This window comes from Cinclus cinclus, chromosome 1 (genome assembly GCF_963662255.1).
Source record: "Cinclus cinclus chromosome 1, bCinCin1.1, whole genome shotgun sequence".
Taxonomy (NCBI): domain Eukaryota; kingdom Metazoa; phylum Chordata; class Aves; order Passeriformes; family Cinclidae; genus Cinclus; species Cinclus cinclus.
The window spans coordinates 20148687-20172718 of NC_085046.1; the positions used below are offsets into that span (position 1 = coordinate 20148687).

Genomic DNA, 24032 nt, shown 5'->3' on the forward strand with positions numbered 1-24032 from the left:
AGGCTGAGAAAGTTTGGGCTGTTCAGGCTAGAGAAGAGAAGGCTGTGTGGAGACCTCATAGCAACCTTCCAGTATCTGAAGGGGGCATACAGGGAAGCTGGAGAGGGACTCTTCATCAGGAACTGTAGTGACAGGACAAGGGGCAATAGGTTCAAACCAAAAAATCAACAGGTTTGGGTTAGACATTAGAAAGAAATTCTTTACTGTGGAGTGATGAGGCTCTGGAACAGGTTTCCCAGAGAAGTTGTGGATGCCCCAGACCGGGCAGTGTTCAAGGTCAAACTAGATGGGGATCTGGGCAATCTGGTCTAGTGGAAAGTGTCCCAGTCCATGGCAGGGGGTTTGGAACTACTTTATCTTTAAGGTCCCTTGCAACTCAAAACATTCTATGATTGTATTCTGAGATTCTAAAATTGATGTTAAATTCTTCAAAATTTCTCCAACCATTAAAGCAGAGGAGCTACTACAATAGGAATCAGAAGACTATGTGATGGAATTTTATTTTCCCTTTAGTAAATTAACTTTCCTTTGAACACTTCTCACAGGGAAGTCATGTGGAGAATAATGTGGAGTCCTTTACCAGGGCTGTTAGGTCGTTCTTTACCCATGAGGTGGATTTCTGAGCCTCCCAGTTTCCGGGCATCAAACAGTGGCTGCTGCCAAGAAAGAGAGCACTGACCTTTAGCAAAGCTTGCCAAGAATGAGCAGGGAAAAAAAACCTAACTCTGAAGCCTGTATTTGCAGCTAATCAGAACAAAAGGGAAATGTTTCTGGTAACTCACTGACTGCATAAGGCACAACTTGTTAGGCATGTGCTGATTCACTAATGCAATGGAAAGGACATTCTATTTCTCCACTACTCACTGAAGCAGAGAAAAAGCACTACAGCCTGAAAACATTTTCCAATATGTTTTCCAAAAGCCTGAAAACATTTTTGAAAATGCTACAAAATAAGCAGTAGCTTTTCAGAAACAACCCAAAATTCTAGTGTGAAGCAGAAACTTTCAGTGGAACATACATTTGCTTATACAAAGTGACACTGAGTAGAGGTAAATTCTTTTTCTTCAGTTACATTTAGCTGAAAAGCAGGCTGAAAATACTGGAAAGTGTGGAGTAATTGTGTTAGAAAGCACCGTTTGTTTTATTTTGCGTAATATTAGGGGGTTATAAAGTTTTGTTGACATGAGGCATTAATTTTCTTCAGCTCAGTCTGAACTGAAATGTCTGTCTTGCAATGTGAGGGTTAGCTTTAAATTGTTCTGAAATATATCCAGATGAGTGGTTGGAACCATTTCACAGCATGGTATGCTGAATGCATATGGCTGTATTCAAATCTGAAAGGAAAAAAATGTTACCAGAGTATCAGAGAGCACGAATATTTAAGGCATTGGTTATTACAGACACTCTCTGAAATTTTTGCTATATATTCATGACCTGCTTCTGAAAGCCATGTTGGTCTGTATGAAAGCAATTCACTTAGAATAACTGTTGATTTTTAGAATACATTTAGCATTCAGCTTGGTGCAGTAATTAAGAATTCATAATTTGATTATTATATCTCATTCCTTTTCTGTGGTAAAAATTCGTTTAGAAGAGTTGGGAACAATCCTTGTTATGATTTTGCACACCCAGATATGTAAAAGTCAGAGAGGCCAGAGAAACAGCAATGTGTCATATTCTGGAGAAACTGCTAAGAGTTATCTGACCTCTGAGGTATTAACTACAACTAAATCAGCAGTTGTTTTCTCACCACAGAGTGTGTTGAAATAATACGCATATGAGGGGGCTACAATATTCTCTGCACCCAACCCTCACTGGATTTACATTAAAAATCTGGGTTATATCTCAGGGCTTTCTGAGTTTCATGGTTGTTCTTGGAGAACCAAGAAATTTTAAAAGGGTTTGAGACCTCTTTAAAATGTGTAACTCTAAATAAGGGGCTGGAAAGTGCGCGCCCTGTATTGATGGCCTTGGCAGCCGCCGAGGGCTTTGTTGCTGCCCTTTTCTTAACTCTTACAGTAGGATACCATCTACAGTGGGATCAATGGCCTGGCAGGCCACCCTCTGAAGTATGTGCTTGTCCTATGCATGCTAATGCTCTTCTCCTGACATTGAAACAGAGCATTTCAGGTGGAGAATAGTAGTGACTGCACCAAAGACTACCTGGAGATTCGTGAAGGGGGTGATACAGGCACGCTGGCAGGACGATTCTGCGGGAACTCCTTGCCTTCAAATTACACATCAATTGTTGGACATATCCTGTGGGTCAAGTTTGTCTCGGACAGTTCAGGCACAAACGTTGGCTTCAGGGCCACCTTCTCTCACTGTAAGTAGATGCAATTTGATTGAAAACTGTTGTTCTTTCATAGTACTTCTGAAATTGTCCTTAAAAGTGATTGTTTGGCTCTCTAAAGTCTATTAGAAAATATTTGCTGATGTCAAAAGGTCTGTAAATTCACTTAAAAATATTTTGTAAAATATCTTCTGAATGTAAAGGATGCTCTTAAACACACCAGAACAGAATTCCTGCGCATGTAATTATATCATATTTATTAGGCAATTGGCAAATTAAGAAAAAAGTATTTCTTTCCCAGCTTTCTATTTTGCTACCATTAACCAGGGAGTGGAATTAGAAAAAAAGGAAATTATGCCAATTTATAGATCCAAAATTTCAAGGGACCACTGCCAACACGAGTCTGACTTGCTGCATGAACAGACTGCTGAAGCTAAACATCCACGACCATTTTGATTATGCAAGCTAAACTTCTAATAATTTTCCTTCTTTTGAGATTTAACTTCTTTTCATAATGAATTATCAGTGGTTCAGACCTCCAAGAAGTCAGAACCATTTTTCACCAGAACATGCACAGGCATTTAAAAAAAATTTGTTTTATGCTTTTGGGCAGAAATGAACATAAAATAGTCAGAGTCGGGGAGGAGTTTAGATGTCCTTTTGCACATTTTCCTGCTTTTGCTACTCATAGAGACACATGGCTCAAATGGGTAATTTCCATCAGAAAAAGGAGCACTGCATGTCTCAAAACAAGAAAATAATTAGATGTGCATCTTAGAACTGTCTGAGACGTGTCTTACAGCCTTACAGCACTGTCTAGTCTTAAGTAAATTAAGCCAGATAGGCATCCCAGTGTTTCTTTTACTCTGCATGAATTAGAGGCATTAGTTGTCTCTTTCTTGTATTTCAGTGTATGGAAATGACATTGTGGGAGACAGAGGACAAATAGCTTCACCACAGTGGCCCAGAAGTTACCCTCACAATTCCAACTACCAGTGGCGGATAAGCGTTAATGCTTCACAAGTTATCCATGGCCGTATCCTGCAGATGGATATTGAAAATCATCACCGGTGCCCGTATGACAGCCTAAAGGTGATTTCATTCTAAGTTATTTTATTTCTATCAACTTTAGTAAAATGGATGAATAGAGAAACCTACAAGATAAATGGGAAGCATTTCTGAGGATCTGGTGTGGCTTATTGTTTTTGCTGTGTTGTCCTTTCAATAATTATTTTTTATAGGAAGAGTTGCATACTCTTTGGCTCCCTAATAGATATTGCCAATCTCTAAGTTTGAGATTTACAAAAAATAAGTCTGCAATGGTACAATCCTGAATATTATTTTACAAGAATTTCAGGACAGATAGCAGACTGAAATTTGCTTCATGCCTGTTCAGTTAAGGACAACAGTGATAGTAACATCACAATGCTACTAAAAATAAAGTAATTTTTAAATCCTACAAGGAACAATTCTTCACTTGCACCTTCTTTGCTCTCTGCATCAGTATTTTGGCTGCTGGTGGTAGAAAGATGCCTCTAACTTCCAGTTTGATTGTTTTTCTCTAACCCCCTGTAATACAATCTAGCAGGTTAAAATATAGAAGAGTGGAATAGTTTGGAGTTGGAAGGGGCCATTTTCAGGTTATCTAGTTCAACCCTCCACCAATAAGCAGGGGCTTCTTCAATACAGCACTCATGGTGCTAAAGCAAAATGAACAATAGAGAACACAACTTCTTTCTGTACTTAGCTAACACAACCACTTAAATAAGGTAAATATCTTCTTGCTCTCTTTTTTTAAAAGCAGTTAATTTATCAATTATCCTTTTATATATATATTTGAGAAAATTAATACTCGTTCAATATTTTTGGTTCATTATTAATTTACTGATAATCAAATGTAGCATTAGTTCAAAAAGGAAATACAACTTTTTCTTTCATCTCATGTCATATATTGACAGCAAATTTTTCTTCTAACTCAGCCTGCCTTTCTTTGTCCCTCTGAAAGCAAAATGAGTTTCTTAAACCAGCTAGACATTTAGTGAGTGTAAATCAGCCTGACCTTTAACCTGACTCAAGGATCAGATCATTAATGTAATGTTAATGCTAATTTAATAATTCCTAGCTTTCTTTACTGGACATTTTTACTGGGTGGTAGTTGAGAAGAACAAAATAAGCTTGAAAGGTGGCAAAGGAGAAAGATCTTGTAACCTGACAAAATTTCGGGTTATAAATACATACAATGTAAAAAAAATTCTGAATATTTATCTGATAGAACTCAAAATACGTATGTTCCTCAGTGGGGGGGAAAAGATAAAGGAAAAAAAGAAAAGTAATTCCTTTTCTTTTCCCTGCATATCATGTTTGTTTTGTTTTGTTTTATTTTGTTTTGTTTCCCGTCAAGGAAAAAATTCTTTTTTTTCATTTGGTTTTCATGAAAAAAAATCATGTCACTCTATGTCCCCAAAGAGCAGCCCTGTGATAGGGAATGAGGTGAATTTGATGACTTCCATTCAGATTCTTTTATGAAAGCTTCACTTTTAACAGCATATAATGGAAAGGGAGATTTTGTTCTCTTTTTATAAGAGAGATTTATCTCTAACTTGGATTTATTGAAAGATCCCTCATTCATTTAAAGAGGGTAATTTTCTCCTTGGGAATTTGGCAAGTATGGGGCAGATGAAAATCTGGCTCTGTGAGGAACAGCACTGTTCTTCTCTCTGCAGGTGTATGATGGGCCCACAGTTCATTCTCGTCTTATTGCAACATACTGTGGTGCAGACCCTGCTTCTTTTGCATCCTCTGGTAGTTCAATGACAATCCAGTTCCAGTCAGACTCATCTGTGACTGGAAAAGGCTTTCTTTTGGAGTGGTATGCAGTGGATGCTTCTGCTGTTACAGGGACCATTGCTAGAGGTGGGTTTGCAGTGTGTTGCACAGTTACGAGTCGTACAGCCAGTGATACACTCAACTTTACTTAAAGAATTCCAAACCAACTTCCCCACTAGAGAAAGCCTGAGTTATTAATGAGGGAAAGCTTTCAGTGATGTTTTAATGAAGCATTCTACTATCTTTTAAAAACAATTTCTAGAGACCTTTAGATATAGTAATTTACAGTGTTCTAAAAATATGCATGTTGCTAGAGGATCATTTTCTTTACAAAGATATTTAATTAAATCTAAACATTTGTTATGCTTTCATATAAAATTATCCCTCTTGAAAGACCATTCTAAATCATTGGCCACTGTGATATGAAACGAGCATAATAACTTATGTTACATTGTGGTAGATGCTCTTAGATATTTTGTTAGATAATCCTCAAGATAAAATAGGTCATATTATTGCTGCAGCAGGTGGCACATGAACATCCTTATGTATGAGGATTTTCAAGTTCTATACTTCCAATCCAAAGTGAAGAATTCCTGCATTACTGTAAATACACACATCATCACTGTGCCCTCGTTGTGCTTTATTATAGGACTGTCATCTTACGTTACATGAGGGTGTATTCTGATGCTTTCTTTTTTGTCTTGTCCATAACAGGCGCATGTGGAGGGGCTGTAACAACTGAAGAAACACCTTCATTCCTCTTCTCACCCAGCTGGCCAATGAATTACAAAAATCTTGAGGACTGTATGTGGCTTATCAGAGCTCCTGGATCCACTGTGGAACTTAATATCCTGGCACTAGACATAGAATCTCACAGATCATGCAACTATGACAAACTAATTATCAAAGATGGTGAGAAGCCAATCTTGCCCTACCCTGACAGGATGCAGTAGAGACTCAAGGTCCAAATACCTCAAGTTCTCATCTCCACTGAGCTTAAGGAATCTAGATAGCAATGGGAACATGCCCTAAAACAGGACTCTTCCTCTAATCTGAGGCATTCTTCTAGTTAAAATAAAATTAGCAAAGTCTAGCAAAATATTTGGTGTCTATAAAAATATTTCTAAATCTGTAAAGGGTTAAAGGTCTTGAAAAGTACCTTCCTGAAAGTGTGAGCCACAGCAACAAACAGGCAGATGTGGACTGATTCAGTTTTAACACTAACATGCTCTTTTAATCTCAGGAGACAATAGTCTTTCCCCAGTACTGGCTACTCTGTGTGGACGAGAACCTCCTGGGCCAATAAGATCAACTGGAGATGCAATGTTCATCCACTTCACATCAGATGCAAGTGTCACTGGAGCTGGGTTTAATGCCTCTTATCACAAAAGTAAGACTTGTTTCTCTTCTCCTCCAGATAAATGTCTGCCTTGCTGCTAACAATGGGGTAAGGGACTCAAGCATTGTTAAGAGCTGTCTACAATTTAATTAATCACACACCCATCTAATTATTCACCTCTCATGAATATGCATTAATAAATGTCTGACTCTACAAAGGTAAAATTTGCTATCTGCCCAGCAATGTAATGCAACAAAGCATGATTCAACCTGACCAGTCACTTCTCAGAAGGAAGAAAAGCATATGCCTAAGTTTATAACAGCTCAGCTGAAGGGTGAAAGAATGCAAAGCTAAGAGAAGGAAATAATTTACCCAAAGCAGAAAGAGACAAATGCAGAAAGCTGTATAAATTCTAGCAGGAATGTCAGCAATTTCCAGCAACAGTCCTCCCACATGAACTCAGGAATTATGAGACTGAGATTCCTGAATGGGCTGGGGCACCCAGAAAATATTAGGGCCACAGTGACAATCAGGAAAAGTTTCTGTGACTGGCAGACGGAGTAGAAGGCAGTGTTTTGGTCCATGGCTAGAAGCAATGTCCTCAAAGAGGGTAATGATAAGCTCATGCCATGGAGGTCCTTGACACTGGTGCCTGCTTATTCATCTGCTAAGTCTGAGAACAGTCTCACGGTCAGGAATTTTAGTGTGTGTCACCTTGAAATCTATAAGCTTGCATTTTGGGAGATCATTCATAATGCTTATTGCCATGTGTCCCTCAGCTCTTCATACACTCATTTCAACATTTATTTTAAACCACGACATCTTTTAGGAGACAGGGTTTTTCTCAAAAAGAATAGCTGAATATTTAATGCTTTTGAGGTTTTCTCTTTGCTTCAACTTCTTTTTTTTTTCCAGGTTGTGGAGGCTATTTGCACACAAGCAGTGGTGTGATAACATCCCCCAACTACCCTCAAAACTATTCTCCTAATCTAAATTGTTCCTGGCATGTAGTGGTAACCACTGGATTTATCATTGCTGTTCATTTTGAACAGCCATTACAGATTAAGAATGAGGATAGTTCCTGCATCCTTGGAGATTATGTAGAGGTGAGGTTATTTGCTGGGTCACCAAATCCTCAAAGCTACTCAAGCTACTGAATCTCACAGATTTAAATGTCAGTAAAGCAGCTCAAGATGTAATGGGGTGCAAACACCAAAGAGAAATACCAAAGATGATATTTCTCTCTATCTCACTCTCTCTCTTTTTTATTAACGTACATAAAGTAATCACTAGTTTATTAATTTCCCCCGTGGCCGGAATCATTAAGATGGTGTGTGCACAAAGTTTACATTCCAGGGCTGTTTGCTGGAGTAACATTAGCAATTTCTGTTTTAGCTGAAGAATGGGTTAGATAATGCTGCCCCACCTTTGGTGTCTGCAAGAGGGAGTGGACGGTTTTGTGGAAGCAGCCCCATCCCTACCATGTACACCACAGACAATCAGCTGTTTATCCACTTCACTTCTGACAGCAGCAATGAGGGTCAAGGATTCAAACTGAGATATGAGGCTAAGAGTCTAGGTAAGTCTAGCTAAAAAACTTAAATTCTGCAACTTATACATATGTAATTTGGAGTTTGTCTTCTTAAAGGATATTTTTGTTTTAAGTCCCAGCCCTGGTAAAATCAAATGTCTGCAAAACTCTCCTGTAATGCATGACTTCTAATCTGACACTCAGATTTCTCCTTTTTACAGAGTGTCGGGCTCGGGTCACAGAACCTGAAGATATTAAACGTAGATTAAAAACAAAACAAAACAAAACAAAAAAAAAAAAAAAAGGAACTTTAGTAGAGAAGTAACATCCACCATTAGGAAGAGATCTGGAAACAAGAACTTTATTTTGGACATTTAGTGCCCAGTGCAAATGCTAAATGAAGTTAGGAACTTTTCAGGGTGGTGTATTTAAAAAGGTGGTAACATTGCTCACTCATTTTACTCCCAACTGAGGAAATAACATTAATTGCCAAAGCTACCTTCTTTGAAAGAATGAACAAAATGGAGATCTAGATCCCAGGAGGAAAGCTCGAACTTGGCATTTGCAGTTCTCCCACTGTGTTCATAGCAGACACCACTTGGCACACCTGGAGACCTGTTAAACAGTATATCTAAACTATCTAGTATATCTAAACAACTAAGGCAACCTTTCAATCAGCTCAAATCTTGAAGTGCTTGATTTCTGCCTGTTTTTTCTGCTGTCCCAAAGAATTAGCATTACTTCAGAGAATTCATGAGGGGAATAGGTGAAACTGTACAACATTTCTACCACTTCAATTTATGAAACTTGAGTAAAGCCCCAGGTTAAACCAGTATTGCTAGACTATAGAGGGGGTTGGGGACAAAAAGGTTCTGGTCAAAATAAAGATATTTTGTTAGGTAAAGGACCTGAACAAACCTTCATGATTGCTCTGACTGGCATTCCTACACATTCATTGTTACCTCAAACAAACATTTCAGTTCTTGGAAAGTAGAAGTTGAGAATGATTCATAGAAATATTGATGAGTCTGACTTGTGGACTTCATAGTTCATGGGAATTGGCATATGAGCAAGCGAATAAATATATTTTCTGCTTGTTTTATAAGCAATCCAAGGAAGAAGTAATAGCAGTTTTATTCAGGACCCTAAACATTTGGAAATGAGGAGGACTAGGTAAGCAGGAGCACAGGGATATAGGATTGTACTGCATTAAAATGTTTTCCCACAGCAAGCAATAAAATACATTTTTTTATGTGACTATATGACAACAAAAGGAAACTGTGTTGGAATATAGTGATAAGTCATATTTTTGATGCCTCACCCATTTCCTTTTCATGTTGTTTTTTCATTGGTGATCTTTTCTTCCCCAGCCTGCGGAGGGAACATTTATATCAATGATTTGAACCCCAGTGGATATACATCTTCCCCCAACTATCCAAGCAATTACCCTCCAGATGTTGACTGTGTCTGGACCATAACTGCTCCAAATGGACATGCAGTAGAGCTGCAATTTGAAGATCAGTTTTACATTGAACCTTCACCAAAGTATACATCAACATTACTTTGCTTATTTTTCTTCAGAGACTCCATTCTGATTTTTCTTTCTCTGTTACTTTGTCTAATTCCTCTCAGAGAACAAACACTTCTATATTTAAAATCAAATGGGGCTTAAGAAATTTTTGAGAGATCACTGAAGCTGTCAGGTCCCTGGTTTACATTCCTGGGACATTGCAATGCATAACTGAAATTAGTATCACAGAAAATGTTGAAACATCCATGATAGAAAGGTGCTTTCTGTAAAATCTGTGTCCTGTAATCCTTACACATTCAGCTTTTCAGTAATTTGGACTCTTGGTTGCTTTTAAAGCCAATGCACTGCCACCATGACACTTTACCTCCCTCTTCCATTGCCTGGTGGCTAGTCTGCAACAGGTCTGCACATTTTGCTCTCCCTGCCTGAAGCATAAAACAAGGCTATTTTCCAGCTCATGCAGCCTCATTGATAGGGGCTGGACCACTGTAAGGCAAAGGTAAGCCTGTGAAACCATATCCAGGAAAAATAATGAAGGGTGAATGAATCCCAATGGTATCCTTTCTGGCTTCCAGGACACTGCACCATTCTGAAGGCAAAGCTTATAGTTAAGATATTTTGGGTCTTTGTATGCCCACCTAATTAGACTTCAGAATTGAATTTTTATTCCCTTAATCTCTCTTCTTGTTGTCCCTTAATTCAACACTTCCCAGTGAGACTTAATAGGGAATATTGTAGGGAAAAATGTATTTAAGATGATCACAACTACTTTGCCAGTGCTGTTCATACACCTACCCAGAATTTGCTCCTGTCAGATCTGATCTGATCATAGACTGAGTTTTAGATAAATCTTTCTCAATGTTTCTAGTACTTCTTTTGATTCAATTATTACATAACTACAATGGATTATTGCCTTGTTGATTCTGTCCTGGTCACGCTGCATGGAAACCAATCTAATTCACTACAGCTTCATGGCTTTGTGCACGTGCTGGAATGATTTTGAACCACTACTGCCATACACTGAAAAGAATGTTGTCTCCTCTTCCAGCTGCAGTTCCAGTTACCTAGAGCTGCGCAGTGGTGCTGACTCCAGTGCCCCCCTCATTGCCAGGCTCTGTGGAGGTTTGATGCCAGGCTCACAGAGATCCTCAGGAGCTGTCATGTACCTGAGGTTCAGGTCTGACAGCAGTACCACACATGTGGGATTCACTGCTAAATACTCCATTGGTAATGCTTTCATTTGTCACTTTCTATGATTTTAAAGAAGATTTTGGTCTCAAGTGTTGGACTTTTGTAATAGGGCTTCAATCAGACCTGTGGCAGGGGGCTGACAGGAACATGCCTCTTTCAGTTAGTTAGAGCTAAGGCATCAGAATATCAGCATGTTCTGTACCTAGCCAGAGCTGAAAATGAGGGAAATATTAATAGGAAAGAGCTCATAGACCAGCAGCAGAAGAAATAACTACTGGATAATCTCTTGTCAAAGCCAATTGTCAAAGGAGCAGTAGAAAAAAGTCAGTGTGGATAAAGTCATGTAACGTGGTTTGATTTTCAGCATTGCAAACTTAGTGTCACTTTCATGAGCGAGGCTCTGAAGGGGAACGTGAAGATCAGAACAACAAATTAGGAGCATCTCTATGTAAATGAAAATCAATCTATAATAAAGATACTAGACAAACAGGGGCAGCATAATAATGGACTGGAAAAGGAATGAGCTATGAGAACCATTATTTGTCATCTGGGAAACAAATACTTTAGTTACTTGTTCTCAAGCTGCAAAAACAGGGTTAGAAAGTGCTAGAAAAAGAATTTACATTCAAGAAAAAGTAGTCCTTGATCAGCTTCAGAACTATGCTACTTTTTTAGGTTTGATAATGTTAATAATCTTCAAAGAATAACAGCCCTTATGGTAGTATCACTTATACAGGAAAGTCTAGGACTGTTAATTCCTCAAGAGCAAAGCAGTGAATACAGTGAAATACATTGTTTTATACAGAAGTTTGCTCCTTGCATTAGATCTGAAATACTAAAGCCAAAATAGAGTGCCATCATATTTCTGAATGTGAAAAATGAATAAACTTGCATATATGCATATATTTGTTAGTATATGAAGCCATAATTTACATTTAATCATAACAGATTTACAGTGACTTAGCTGAATGCCAGTCATCCTGAAACAAAGCATTAATGACTCACAGAACTGATAGTATAAACACAACTGTTAGTGCCATGGAAAAATTGTAACTAACAGACACAGAATCCACTAAAAAAAACCCAGTAAATTCTTCCTGGGAATATTGTTTCATAGAATCATAGAATATCCTGATTTGGAAAAGAACCACAAGGATAATCAAGGTCCAGCTCCTGGACCTACACATGACCACCCCAAGAATCACACCAAGTACCTGTAAGCACATGTTTGCTGTATGCCTTACTACTGCAAACTTATGTTTGCAGATACTGCAGAGAAATGAGTGTTCAGAGAGAGAGAGAGAGAATTAAAAATTAATAGCTGTTCTACACACTGTGCAGGGATTACTTAGTAAGGCATCATAAGGAATGAATGGGAAGGGGTGAAAGGAAAAAAAGAGTCTGAACTAGAACTGTTGACTCAAACCAGAAGTCAACTTTTGTCTCTCATAAAAAATTAAGATCCACACTTAAGAAGTTTAATTTCTTTTTAATTTACCTGTTACGTCTTTGCAAGGTTTTCTGATAAATGTGGACAAAAGTCGAGATTAAATTGAAAACTGTGAGTTTATTCAAATTTTAATAGATGTGAAAGAGAGGAAGAAATGTTTGCAATGGCAAGGTGGTTGTGGGGGTCTGTAAAAAAAAAACAAATGATCAGGCCTGATTGAATTAGGTTGAAAACATGGAAAATTTTTAATTAGAAGGCAATTCCTGTGTTATTACCACAGCTAGACAGCAGGCCAGTTGTACCTTACCTTAAAGTCTTGTTTAGGAGAAAGATCATCTCTCTGAGGTTCTTTAGTCAACCAAATAAAATTCTTCCTTTTGCAGCTCCCTGTGGTGGGACAGTGATAGGACAAACGGGTATCATCGAAAGCACAGGGTATCCTGACCTTCATTATCAAGACAACCTGCTGTGTGAATGGTTCCTGCAGGGTCCCAGGGGCCACTATCTTACCATCAGACTAGAAGGCCTAGATATTCAAAACTCTTCTGAGTGCACAAATGACTACGTGGAGATCCGAGAATACAACGCTTCTGGTCTGAGAACTATTTCAGTGTTTGTCTTCCCCTCTCTAGTACTACAATAAACCTCACCAGAGGTTCCTGAAAGCATTTCCCTTTGGCTACAAAGTGAGCCTTTTCAATGTGCAGTATTTGCTTGTGTCTGCCTTGCTTGCTGATGCAAAGTAAGGCAAAAAATCCCTTCTATTTGCCAGCAATAACTTGATTCCACCAGTTTACTCCTGCCTGTCCTGTTAAATTGAAAATTGACATTTCAATATAAATATAAATAATATATTGGTATGAATTTCTCTTTCTCTATGTGTTTTTTGCAGGAAATTTGTTGGGCAGGTACTGTGGTAATACTCTCCCTGGTGCTGTGGACACCTCTGACAGTTTTGCTTATGTCAAGTTTGTCACTGATGGATCAGTCAATGCCCGGGGATTCAGACTGCGCTTTGATTCCAGTACTGAAGGTTGGATTTGTAAGGTTGAAATATACTCTCAGGAAGCAACCTATACTGCAGACCATAATTGCACTAATGCAGCTTATACTGTAGATCACTTGTTCTTGTTGCTCTTGGAGTGGTGTGGATTTGCTCTTAAATGAAAACTTGGGGGAAGTCTGAATAGAGCCCTCTGGCAACAACTTAAACTGAGCTGAAACTTGGTGAAGCAAGCAATCTTCTGCTATAATGGATGTTGCCATCAGTGGCACAAGGAAGCACACTCTTCCACACCTTTTTTCTTCAACAGTCAGTCGAGAGATGTCCTAACACAGCCTTCCATATCCCTCTTGATAAGCAAGATCAACTTATTCTGGTATTCAATGATCCTTACAGGGAAAAGTGTTTTCATAGATTCAGGTAAATTTTCATGTGTTTCAATTTGTGCCCATTGCCCCTTTTCCTGAGCAAGATGACTTAAAAGAGCTGCTCTAATTAGGACTGAGGACATAGATCTACTCCTGCTTCACACTTCTTTCACAGTCTTCAGTGTCCATGCAATGCTTGTTCTACCAAAATACGGCTATTTTTTTAGAGATTCTTTGCAATAGTCATGTTGAAAAATCTTCTCCCATCCCCTCTTAACTACTTCAGGCTCATTTAAAAGTTCAGCTGAAAGCTTTCTTCATGCTTGATTCTGTAACAAAGGGAAAAACAAACTCCAAAAGAATGTTATTCCACTCCTAGGATTCTATTATGCAAACTTAGAAGAGAAACTCTATAACCAAAAAATATATTGCAGGTGGATGCAGAGATCTGACTATTCTGCAGAATCTCTGAGTGTGAGGAAGGCGACTTCCACTACACACCATTAAACAATATATCTCTGTTTTAAAAGGAACTGATAAAAGTTGGTCAAATTCTATCATAAGTTTAAAAAAAAAAATGCTCTCTGTATCTAAGACCTTCAGTGTTCCTTCCTCAGAGCACAGTTTGATATTCATAACAAAGATAGGAAAAGCAAAAGTGACTGCTGAAAAGTGTTGCTTAAAATACCTAAAAGCTTTTTCTCTACCTCTTTTAATCAGAATAGGAAAAATACATCCTCCATCATTAGCCATTCTAAGACCCTTCTTGTTCTGTGTAGCTCTGCTCAGTCCTCTGAAACACAAATGTCTCAGTCTTGCCACAATGAGAGGCTTGTATCGTATGGCATCAAAGCTTGTGGGTCACCCAGGCTTCTGAAACCTGGGATGAGCCCTTCAGAGAAGGAAATACTAACAATCAGACAAAAAGGAGTTGCTATGGTCAGTTAATACCCAACTGCTTTTACAACTAGGTGATAAAGACTGACAGGAACTTGGCTGTTTGGACAAAACATGGACAAAATACGGACTGGGTGGGCCAATCAAATCAGCCTCTCAGGGTCTCTTTTTCTCGCAACATTGATTTTTTTTTTTTGTACTATAATTCTATAAGCAATGCTTTACTCTGAGAAGTGTACCAATATCTGGGTATTTTCAGAATGTGGTGGGGATCTTACTGCACCTGTTGGAACATTTACTTCACCCAACTATCCCAACCTATACCCACATAACCGAGTGTGTGAGTGGAGGATCACAGTGGAAGAGGGCCGACGTGTGACCCTAACCTTTAATGACATGAAAACTGAAGAGCAGTGGAGCTGCTTATCAGATTATGTGGCTGTGAGTATTGGGTGTAGAGTCAGAAACTGCTCTCCCTTATCCCTTTATGGAGAATAAATGGACATAATAAAGATGAAAAGTCACTTATAGGTCTATATATGGTTTTAAGACAAATCCTAATGTAATCTGGGGAAAGCAGATAAATGAGAGAAAGTTATCCCTGTAGAGCATCTAAATTCATCTGCTTGTTTTGGAACATGGAGATTTTGAAACTGTGGCCCAGGCAGAGTAGAAGACTTAAAGGTATCACTGGAGCTGTCTTTTTATCAATTATGTAAAAAAAAAAAAATCTGATGTTTTTGAAATCTTTCAGTGTCTCCTTTCCTTTTCTGTGTAAAAAAAAAAAAGTCAGTTCCAGGTTTTATTGACTTTGGAAGTCTCTACTGATGTCGTTACTTATTGCTGTCAATTTAAAAAAAAAAAAAAAGGTAAAAGACAGAGATTGCAGCAAATGGGTACTCTGAACTAAAGACAGGGAAACCACAGGAGACTTTACTTGTATATCACTCTCACCCCTGCCCCCCCAAAAAAAACCCTAGTAGATACTGACTATTTTATCATGTTTATTTTTGATTTCTGGTCATTTAGTGACAAAAAATTCAAGCCCGGCACACAGACCTGGACCTGGTCAGATGTACAAGTGCCTCAAAAATATGATTCCTCTGTGAAATTGCAGGAATGTGAGGTAGAGTTTAGCTTCCCACTTGTTCAGATAAGCAGTGCAAACACAGGAATTAAATGTAGGATTATCAGAAGTCAATCTATGCACAAGCATGGGGAGCTGAAGTAGCTATTCACCCCTTGAGGTTTGTAGATGATGTTTCCCTTGTTTTTCTTCATAGATGCTTTAGACAAACCTTTGGGAACTGACTTTTTATTAGTTAATGATCTCTTAAAGGAAAGTTTTTCCTGCCACCTTTTATGCCTTCAATGCTCTAATATATTCCAAGTCTCAGTGGGAAACATTTCTGCCTTGCTTGCACTGCAGAGTAGAAAGAAGGAAATTAATTCCTAGGCTAAAGGTTGTATGAAGGAAACAGAGCAAAATATTTCTGGATCATCAAAAAGTGAAATGTTTGAAATAATCAGAAATGCCCACCAGTACTCAGTATGGAGATGTTTTTGATAAAGCTGATGTTGGCTTTAACAAGGAAAAAAAAGATGATGATTTGAAATGAAATTAATATGATCAGTAGCTGGTACTATTAAGTGATTGAATATATAAATATTGAGCTACAACACAGTATTCTTCTCAATAAAAAAAAAATTATGTTTGAAAAAGGAGAGAGGGAGAGAATATATTTATACTTTACCAAAATAAACAAGTTATTTTTGATGTTTACTTCAGGGCCTCCTCCACTCAAGGCAATGAAAGTTTGTTCCAAGGTTTGGGTAGCTTTGAGAACTAAGCCCTTGTGTGACATCAGTGAATTTTATATTAAAGATGGTAAACACTCTTAAATGATACAGGAGATGCTCATAAGACTGTGTGTTGGTGTCACAAGAGTTTATTTTGATCCCACAGGTTTACAATGGCTTTGAGCAAAACTCTCCCCAGCTGGCCAAGCTGTGTGGGGAGATAAACCCAGGCACTGAGGTGAAATCCACTGGAAACAAAATGAAAGTCATTTTGGTGACAGATATGTCCCGTGCATCCAGAGGCTTCAGTGTCTCATATACCTCTAGTGAAGATGCAGGTAGTGTATGTTTTTGACTTAAGTGATTGATCTCTGGTGTGTCATTTCATAGCTAGAGTACTGGCATATATAAAAAATTACCTAAACAGATAACAATCTCTGATACCTTTTTTCTCTTTCATCTCTGAATGGGAATAGATATTTATCTTTAATTAGCTGAATGAATTTGAAAAAAAAAAGAGAATCTCTGTGAGCAATGGACTTCATGTGCCTCTGTATGGATCACAGTCCCTGCTGTCCCTACTGATTAATTTTTTGTATTTAGTCTTGAGTAAGAGATAAAGCAGCCTTATTCCATGAAAAGTTTCAAAAAGCATAGTGCTATAGACAAATTGAATAATTCAAGTACTTCCTGATTCCTCAGGGGAGTAATTAATTTACTGCAGCTTGTGAAAGAGTGCAGCTAACCTACTTTTGCAAACTCAGCATCCAAGAGAAGGGGCAGCTGGCAGAGCCTTACTGCTACAGCCTTGAGTCTTTAGAATTTATTTTCCAACTCCCACTCCAAGCATCCTACTATGGCATGAGGGTATCTTCAATGAAAATTTTTCTCTTGAGCCTAGAATTAGGTAATGAGTAGGGCTGAGCAATACTGAACTGAAGCTGTAGTGATATTTTATTAAAATATTAAATAATGTCTGTTGTATTGGTAGTGATGCTGAAATATTTTATTTGATACTGTAAATAATTGGTTTTTGCTTTACATGTGTGTTTTTAAAGATTTGCCAATAAATTCCAGGGCACTAGCAGGAATTCTCTTGTACACAGCAGTAAATTATAAAAAAGTTAGAAGGTGGAAAATGTTTTGATCTAGTCAGCACATGTGCTTTGTGATGTGAGCATACCTGAATGAAAAGGGACAAGATTTCTCCTCATAAAATAATTATTACTACTTTTAAATAAAACATGTTTTGTTTCTGCAGTTTGTGGGGGAGCCCTGATGGCATATGCAGGTGGGAATTTCTCTTCTCCTGGTTATGATGGCATCAAAAATTACACAAGTAACCTGAACTGCGAATGGATCATTGAAAATCCCTCTCACTATAATTCATCCATTTATATATCTTTTGAGGATTTCCACTTGGAACATCACCAGAACTGCCAGTATGACTACCTAGAGCTACGAATAGGTTTGTATGTTCAGCAGGAGAATGCATAAACCCTATCACAATTCTGGATGTACAACTCAGTTTGTGCCAAATCTCATTCATATGTTTGCAGGGGGGGGCTGTTGTAGAATATGTATATTTGAGAGTGTTCACATCATTCCTTCCATGTTGCATCCATGATCAGAAGTAGGATTTCATACCAGAGAAATGCATGCATGGATTTGGTCACTTGTTCTTTCAGGGGAGAAAATGGAAAACTGGATAGACATCTTGGGGGAGGATAAATAGATTTGCTGTTTGCAATACTCACCTGACTCTGTCTTTACAAGGGACAATAGGAATTTCACTTCATCTGCCTTGAGAGATGGCATTTGCAGTCATGAAAACAATTTATTTGGTCCACTCCCCATTCTCTCCCTGGTCCTGAAATATCTCCAGGGAGAGCAGAATGGAGTAAAGAATGTTTTAATTATTCAGTCTCTGGACTGCATGCCCACTTCAGATCCATTTTTGTGTTCTATAAGATGACTCTCTTAAAAGAAATCCATATTTCCAGTGAGAATACATTGCAAAACACTGACTAAAGCATTTTAAAGAAAAAAACTCCCAGGATTAATGTACCAGTGATACCCCTGCATATTTGTGCATCTTCATCTATCCACAAGAACAAGCAGCTGGAAATGTGACATGGAAGTCGCTCAGCTAATGCCAAGTGTGGTATGAAAGCTGCAGCTGTTTTCTTCATGGAACGGCTGTACCTGTGAGTCCCAGAGAGAGCAGGTTTTAATTTACCAGGAAATGCTTTCTGAAATGTGAAAAGGTTGAGAGCAGGAATCTGTCACATCCTTATTTGCACTCATTTGAGCAAGAGCTTTTGGTTGTATAGCATTGGTTTGTCTTGTGTAGAGCCACACCCTGCATAGTTCCATAGCCTAGCAGTTCTCTCACATGTATGCACTGGATCTGGGAAATAATAGAAAAAAAATAACAAACAAAAAAATAACAAACAAACAACAAAAAACACAAACAAACAACAACAACAAAAAACACATAAAACTACAAACAAACAAACAAACAAAAAAACAAGTCAGAGAAAGAAACAAAAAAGTATATTTCCTTTGCTACTCTTCTGTTCCTTCTTCTCTCACTCTACCATGAACATCAGGCCCCCAGGCAATACAGTCAAAGAAAAGGGAAGAAAGTGTAGTCTTGCTTTGTTCTACACACTTTTGTCATCAAAATAGCAGTGTCCATTTCAGCACTACTAATGGACTTCCAATTTCACAGCTAGCCTGGTGTCAAAAGCAGAATGCCCTCATTCATCTGTGTATGCTGACAAGTAACATTTAATGAGCACTGAGATGCAGTAATGCAGAATATCACCAAACTCAGGAAGGTGCTGTTTAAGACTCTTGACACAGCAGATGTTAGACACAGGAGTTAGGGAAAGCTCCAATTCTACTTTAAGTTAGGTAACTGAGAGACACAAAATGGAGCTGAGATGTGCAAAATTATTTTCATGTAGATTATATATGGTAATACAGCTGAGCATATTGCTACAATGAAATATACTCCTAACTTTTGGCTTTTGTGGAAGACTCTTCATTTTGTCTTTCAGACCATTCCCTTCAGTTTGAATGAAATGTTACAGCACAATATTTCTGTTTTCTTCTTCTGTTTATCAACAGTCTAGATCTCTGGCCCGCTGTCCATTTATGAAAGCAATGATTGGTGTCACTTTTCACATTGTAGAGACCGAGTACGCTGGGTGACATCTGTCACATAGTCAATCACCTCATAAAATGTACAAAGAAGAAAATGTATTTCACATACTAATGCTAAAAGTAGTTATTACTACTTTTTCCTGAAACACAATTTATCATTAATGTCTTCTGCTTGTACAGCTCAATATAATTTTTAGTGCATGTTATCAAGACAGTTTGTAGCATTTCTCTGTGTAATTTGCATGATAGAATTTTATTATATGTCCCTTTTCATCCTTGTCTTTCAAGGAATTTCAAATGGTGGCTGCGTCACTTGCATATAACAGAAATGTGAAGTTACTCAACCAACCCGTGACTTGGAAAAATGCTAAAAAGGCTTTGTAAAGCACCCAAAATTTTCTTCTCTCGCTCTACTGCCTTATTCACAAGAATGGCCTGCCACTTTGTGCAGAGCTAGGAGTTGCTTCTGCATGGAGACTTTTAAGACCAGCAGCCTGCTATTATTAGAGAAGTGAACTTAGGAATGGCATTGCCTGGTTATCATGAGGAACGTTATTACACTTACTTTCTTTCTCCTGAGAATTTATCAGTAATAAACAGAAACTGATGCTTTTAGCAATGTGATGGATAGGAACCCACCAGCCTGAGCAAACATTTAGTGTCACTCAATACAGTGGCCTGTATTATGCTTTCCTTTTAGGCTTCAAGAATTTAAGCAAAGTCTGGCTTGTTGGGGTTTTGTTGTTGTTGTTGTTGTTCTTGGTTTTTGTTTGTTTGTTGGGGTTTGGGTGGTTTTTTGTTTGTTTGTTTGTTTGTTTGTTTGGGTTTTGGTTTTTTTTGGTTTTTTTGCCATACAGAGAACAATATGTGGAGTTCCCTGGGAAATAGATGCCCACTATTAGTACAGTGATGACAGTTTGTTCATGGATGGCGCATATCCCTACAGAGTAGAAAACTCAAAATCCTTGTTGATTTTAATGAGGATGTCACAAAAGCAAAGGTTCAATAGGTGTCCACGTGCTACAGTCCTTAGGCCATCTCTTTCCATTGTTCTGCCCCAAAAGGTCTGTAGTTTTGGGGTGGAACAGTGAGGGGTTTGTGTATCTGATATATCTGATAAGACATATGAAAGTGTGCAGGATGGCAGGAAAGAGAGAAAAGGAGCCCAGGATATTAAAAGCACCATTGATATAGCTTTGGAGAGAACTTTCTTGTTGCCAAGATTTAGATCCCAACAATGAACTGCAACACTCCACTTATATCCGTAAGAAATAATCAATTACTAAGTGTGAGGTGTACTCTTCTCCATTTTCTTGTCAAAACACAGTGAATTGCATGTTTGCACTATTCCTTTATGTCATTGTAGTTCTTTTACTCAACAAGTACTCTGTTTTTGTATTTTTCTTTCCTTTCTTTTCTTAGGGAATGCTGATGGAGAGCTAATAGCTATACTTTGTGGTCAGGCTGCACCATCTGTGCCACTAGTTATAGCTGCCCCCCAGGTCTGGGTACATTTTGTCAGTGATGGAAACACAGAAGATAAAGGATTCTTGGCCCATTACACATTTGAAGGTAAATGGCTCCAGAGACTGCTGCCTTGGCTGACTGAGGCACTTCTGGGGAACGTTGCCAGTCATTTGGTGATAGGGAGAATAGTCATGATGGCATCAACTCTCAGAGGTGCTCAGAAGTTACACGGTGCTAGCCACTATTTATATCTTCTAAAGCAAGCATGTGCTAGCAGTTGAACTCAGATTTATTTTCTGCCTCACTGTTGGCATTCCCCAAACCACACTTGAGATTTTGCAATGCTCAGAGCAGCTGGTTGCTCTTGGGAATAGGGACATAACAGGTAATACCAGCCAAGTTTGACTTATTTCAGATAGTTCTCTGGAGTGCTAGCAGAGCTCAAATGCATTCTGCTGCTTGAACCTTTGCACTCATTTTGAAATCCACTTGAAGCCATATCAGTGCAAATTGCACCACTTTGCCATTTATGTGCCAGAACAACTCCTCTTCCTGTCACAGCTGAATTTAGCCTTGGGGCTTATCTAGACATATCAGAAACTTTTTTACTTCATTGTGTTGGTCCAAGGCACTGGTTTGCTTAAGAGTGAGATAAACAAATGGACGATAAGGTGGAAGCGGCAGATGTGTCAGCTGGCAAAGGTTTTGCAGTTATATTAAGTATCAGAATTAATGCCAAGTTTCAAGGTCATTGTATCCTTTTACTCAGTATTCAATGACAAAGATTTTAAAACTTAGAATTCTCAGATAAATTGCTCATCTTTAACTCTATCAGTACCTCTTAAATATATTTTATTACTATTACAAACTGAATAATCTTCCATTCATTTGATTACAGTGTTCTGTTCTGAAAATGTATTGAAATGTTACATTTTTTTCTGCAGCCTGTGGTGGTGTACAGTCAGGTGAAAGTGGAGTTATCTCAAGCCCCAACTACCCAGAGCCTTACAGCAATCTGAATCGATGCTCCTGGGTGTTGGAAGCCCCTGAAGGCAAAACCATCACTGTGAGTAACAAGTCACAATTGTGTGCACAGCAAACAGTGTGGGAAGTACCTTCTGAGTATTGAGGAGCAGATTTGACACCATATGGAAAATCAGAAACGTGGAATAATGAAATATCTTCCCATTGATTTTACCTAAAAGAAGGAATGAAGATAACATAACAAAACTGTTTGAAGATTGTCCTTTCTGAAAAACAGAAGGATGCTAGTATAACTTGACCTCAATACATAGCACTGACTTCTCCTTTAAACAATGATTTTCCATATTTACAAAGCTGAAATAATGCATTTTATTAGATGTGAATGGATATTCTCACTATCATGAGAATAAACATGAGGATAAAGGTTTTTCTTCTATGCAGGAAAGTTTCGAGCCACTAGAAAGTTACTTTTTTGTCTTACTGGTTAGTCTGAAACATAATATGATTTCTGGTACAAATTACATCACTGAAACATTGCTTCAATTTCCCAATAAGTATTAAAATCTGCCTGAGGTATGCTTTCTTGAGTCAAACTCCTGACAGACCAATTTAAACACTTTTATGACCAAGAAGTAAAAAAAAAATTAATTCACTGAGTTATTTGTCTGATTTTTTCAAGCACAGATGCAATCAGTGATATTTGTGGTTCAGGCCAGAAAAATATCCAAAAAGCAGTTTTGTGGGAACACACTGCAGATTTCCATACGTAATGTCTTTCATTAATTTAGCTATCATGCTTTCTTTGCGTACAGCTACAAAGGTTAGAAATGCAAACCCATAGTCCTAATTCTTCTGCTACATGATACTCTGACCACTGCCTATGTATTTATTTCATGGAATACAGTATTATTTTAGTAGAACACAAGATTTCTATTTAATCCACAAACAAGTTTAAAGCAGAACTAATTTAAATCAGATGAAAGCAGATTTCTGTTTTGAAAGGACTGAGTAGCAGCATGCTCAGTGAAGGCAGACTAATTTTTTCCAGTATAAGCTGCCAGTTTCAGTTGCTGGAAAAGTTCTGAATTTAAACTATTAGAGCTAAATTTGTATTTAGTCTTAGGTTCTTTTGGAAAATGAAGGCGCACAAAAGGTACAGGAAAAAAATACTTTGTGTTTACTACACTTTTCTACAAAGATCCTGCTCCTGAAACTAGTTTAAAAATCCCCAAATTGATGGAAACAGGGCCAGGTAGTAACTAGTATACATCAATATTTCAGCATCAACAAATCCAGGAGTCTAGAGGATCAGCAATCTAAATGTTGGAACTGAAAATCCCATGTATGAGCATATCTCTCCAAGGACAACTGGCATTGGTGTGGGAGGGAGGCAGGGTCAGGAGCTGCCTGTCCAGCCTGCTCTGTTTATGTGATGCATCCAGACCCATGGGAAGGAACCACAGAACTGTTTCTGTTTTGGTGGAAACAAACATTATTTTTAGCCATTGTTGGTGAATTGATTCAAAATAATAGGAAGAAGAAGAAGAAAAAAAAAACCCCAATCTTTCTGCTTGCATAGCTAGTTATATTTTATGAACAGAAACTTTGAGTGCAGGAAAGTGGTTCAACACCTGTACATATTCAGCACAGTTTTGAAGCACATACTGAGTTTCAAAATATGGTTAAGACACAATGTATCCAGGTTTGAACATCTGAATTCCTCTTCCACTTCTATCTTCAAGCTAGGTAGCTGCTGTTACTTATAGTGGCAAGATTTCGATCAATACTTGCAGGAAAGCATCATGAAGTGAGGGTCAGATTTCTGAGTGTACCCAGAAATCATTGTGCCACGATGGCTACAGGATCTGTCTGGAATTGCTCTAAACCCTCCCCTAGAGTGGTTCTAGCACCTGAATGTCACCTTTGTGTGTTGCAGCTTACTTTTACAGCCTTCCACGTTGAAAATCATTCACTTTGTAAGTGGGATTCTGTTACTATCCTGAATGGTGGCTCTCCAGGCTCTCCTGTCATAGGAAAGTATTGTGGAAATAACTCACCTGGGACTATTCGGTCTGGTTCCAACAAGCTAGTCATCATCTTTAATTCTGATCACTCAGTTCAAGGAGGTGGCTTTTATGCAACATGGACAGCAGAATCTTTAGGTAAGTTTGCATTAAAGAA

At 38.2% G+C, this 24032-nt stretch overlaps 1 protein-coding gene across 1 annotated transcript in view; it reads left to right on the plus strand.

The window, feature by feature from the left end:
• Positions 1-24032, plus strand: part of CUBN (cubilin) — a 143119-nt gene that overhangs the window by 85751 nt on the left and 33336 nt on the right. The window contains exons 37-53 of the mRNA XM_062494545.1: positions 2121-2326; positions 3204-3385; positions 5017-5206; positions 5834-6031; positions 6363-6509; positions 7374-7564; positions 7854-8037; positions 9360-9534; positions 10569-10747; positions 12545-12754; positions 13054-13194; positions 14689-14870; positions 16396-16567; positions 17491-17697; positions 20823-20972; positions 21812-21933; positions 23788-24013. Coding sequence (XP_062350529.1) covers positions 2121-2326; positions 3204-3385; positions 5017-5206; positions 5834-6031; positions 6363-6509; positions 7374-7564; positions 7854-8037; positions 9360-9534; positions 10569-10747; positions 12545-12754; positions 13054-13194; positions 14689-14870; positions 16396-16567; positions 17491-17697; positions 20823-20972; positions 21812-21933; positions 23788-24013 — 3062 coding nt within the window. The remainder of the gene's footprint in view (positions 1-2120; positions 2327-3203; positions 3386-5016; positions 5207-5833; positions 6032-6362; positions 6510-7373; positions 7565-7853; positions 8038-9359; positions 9535-10568; positions 10748-12544; positions 12755-13053; positions 13195-14688; positions 14871-16395; positions 16568-17490; positions 17698-20822; positions 20973-21811; positions 21934-23787; positions 24014-24032) is intronic.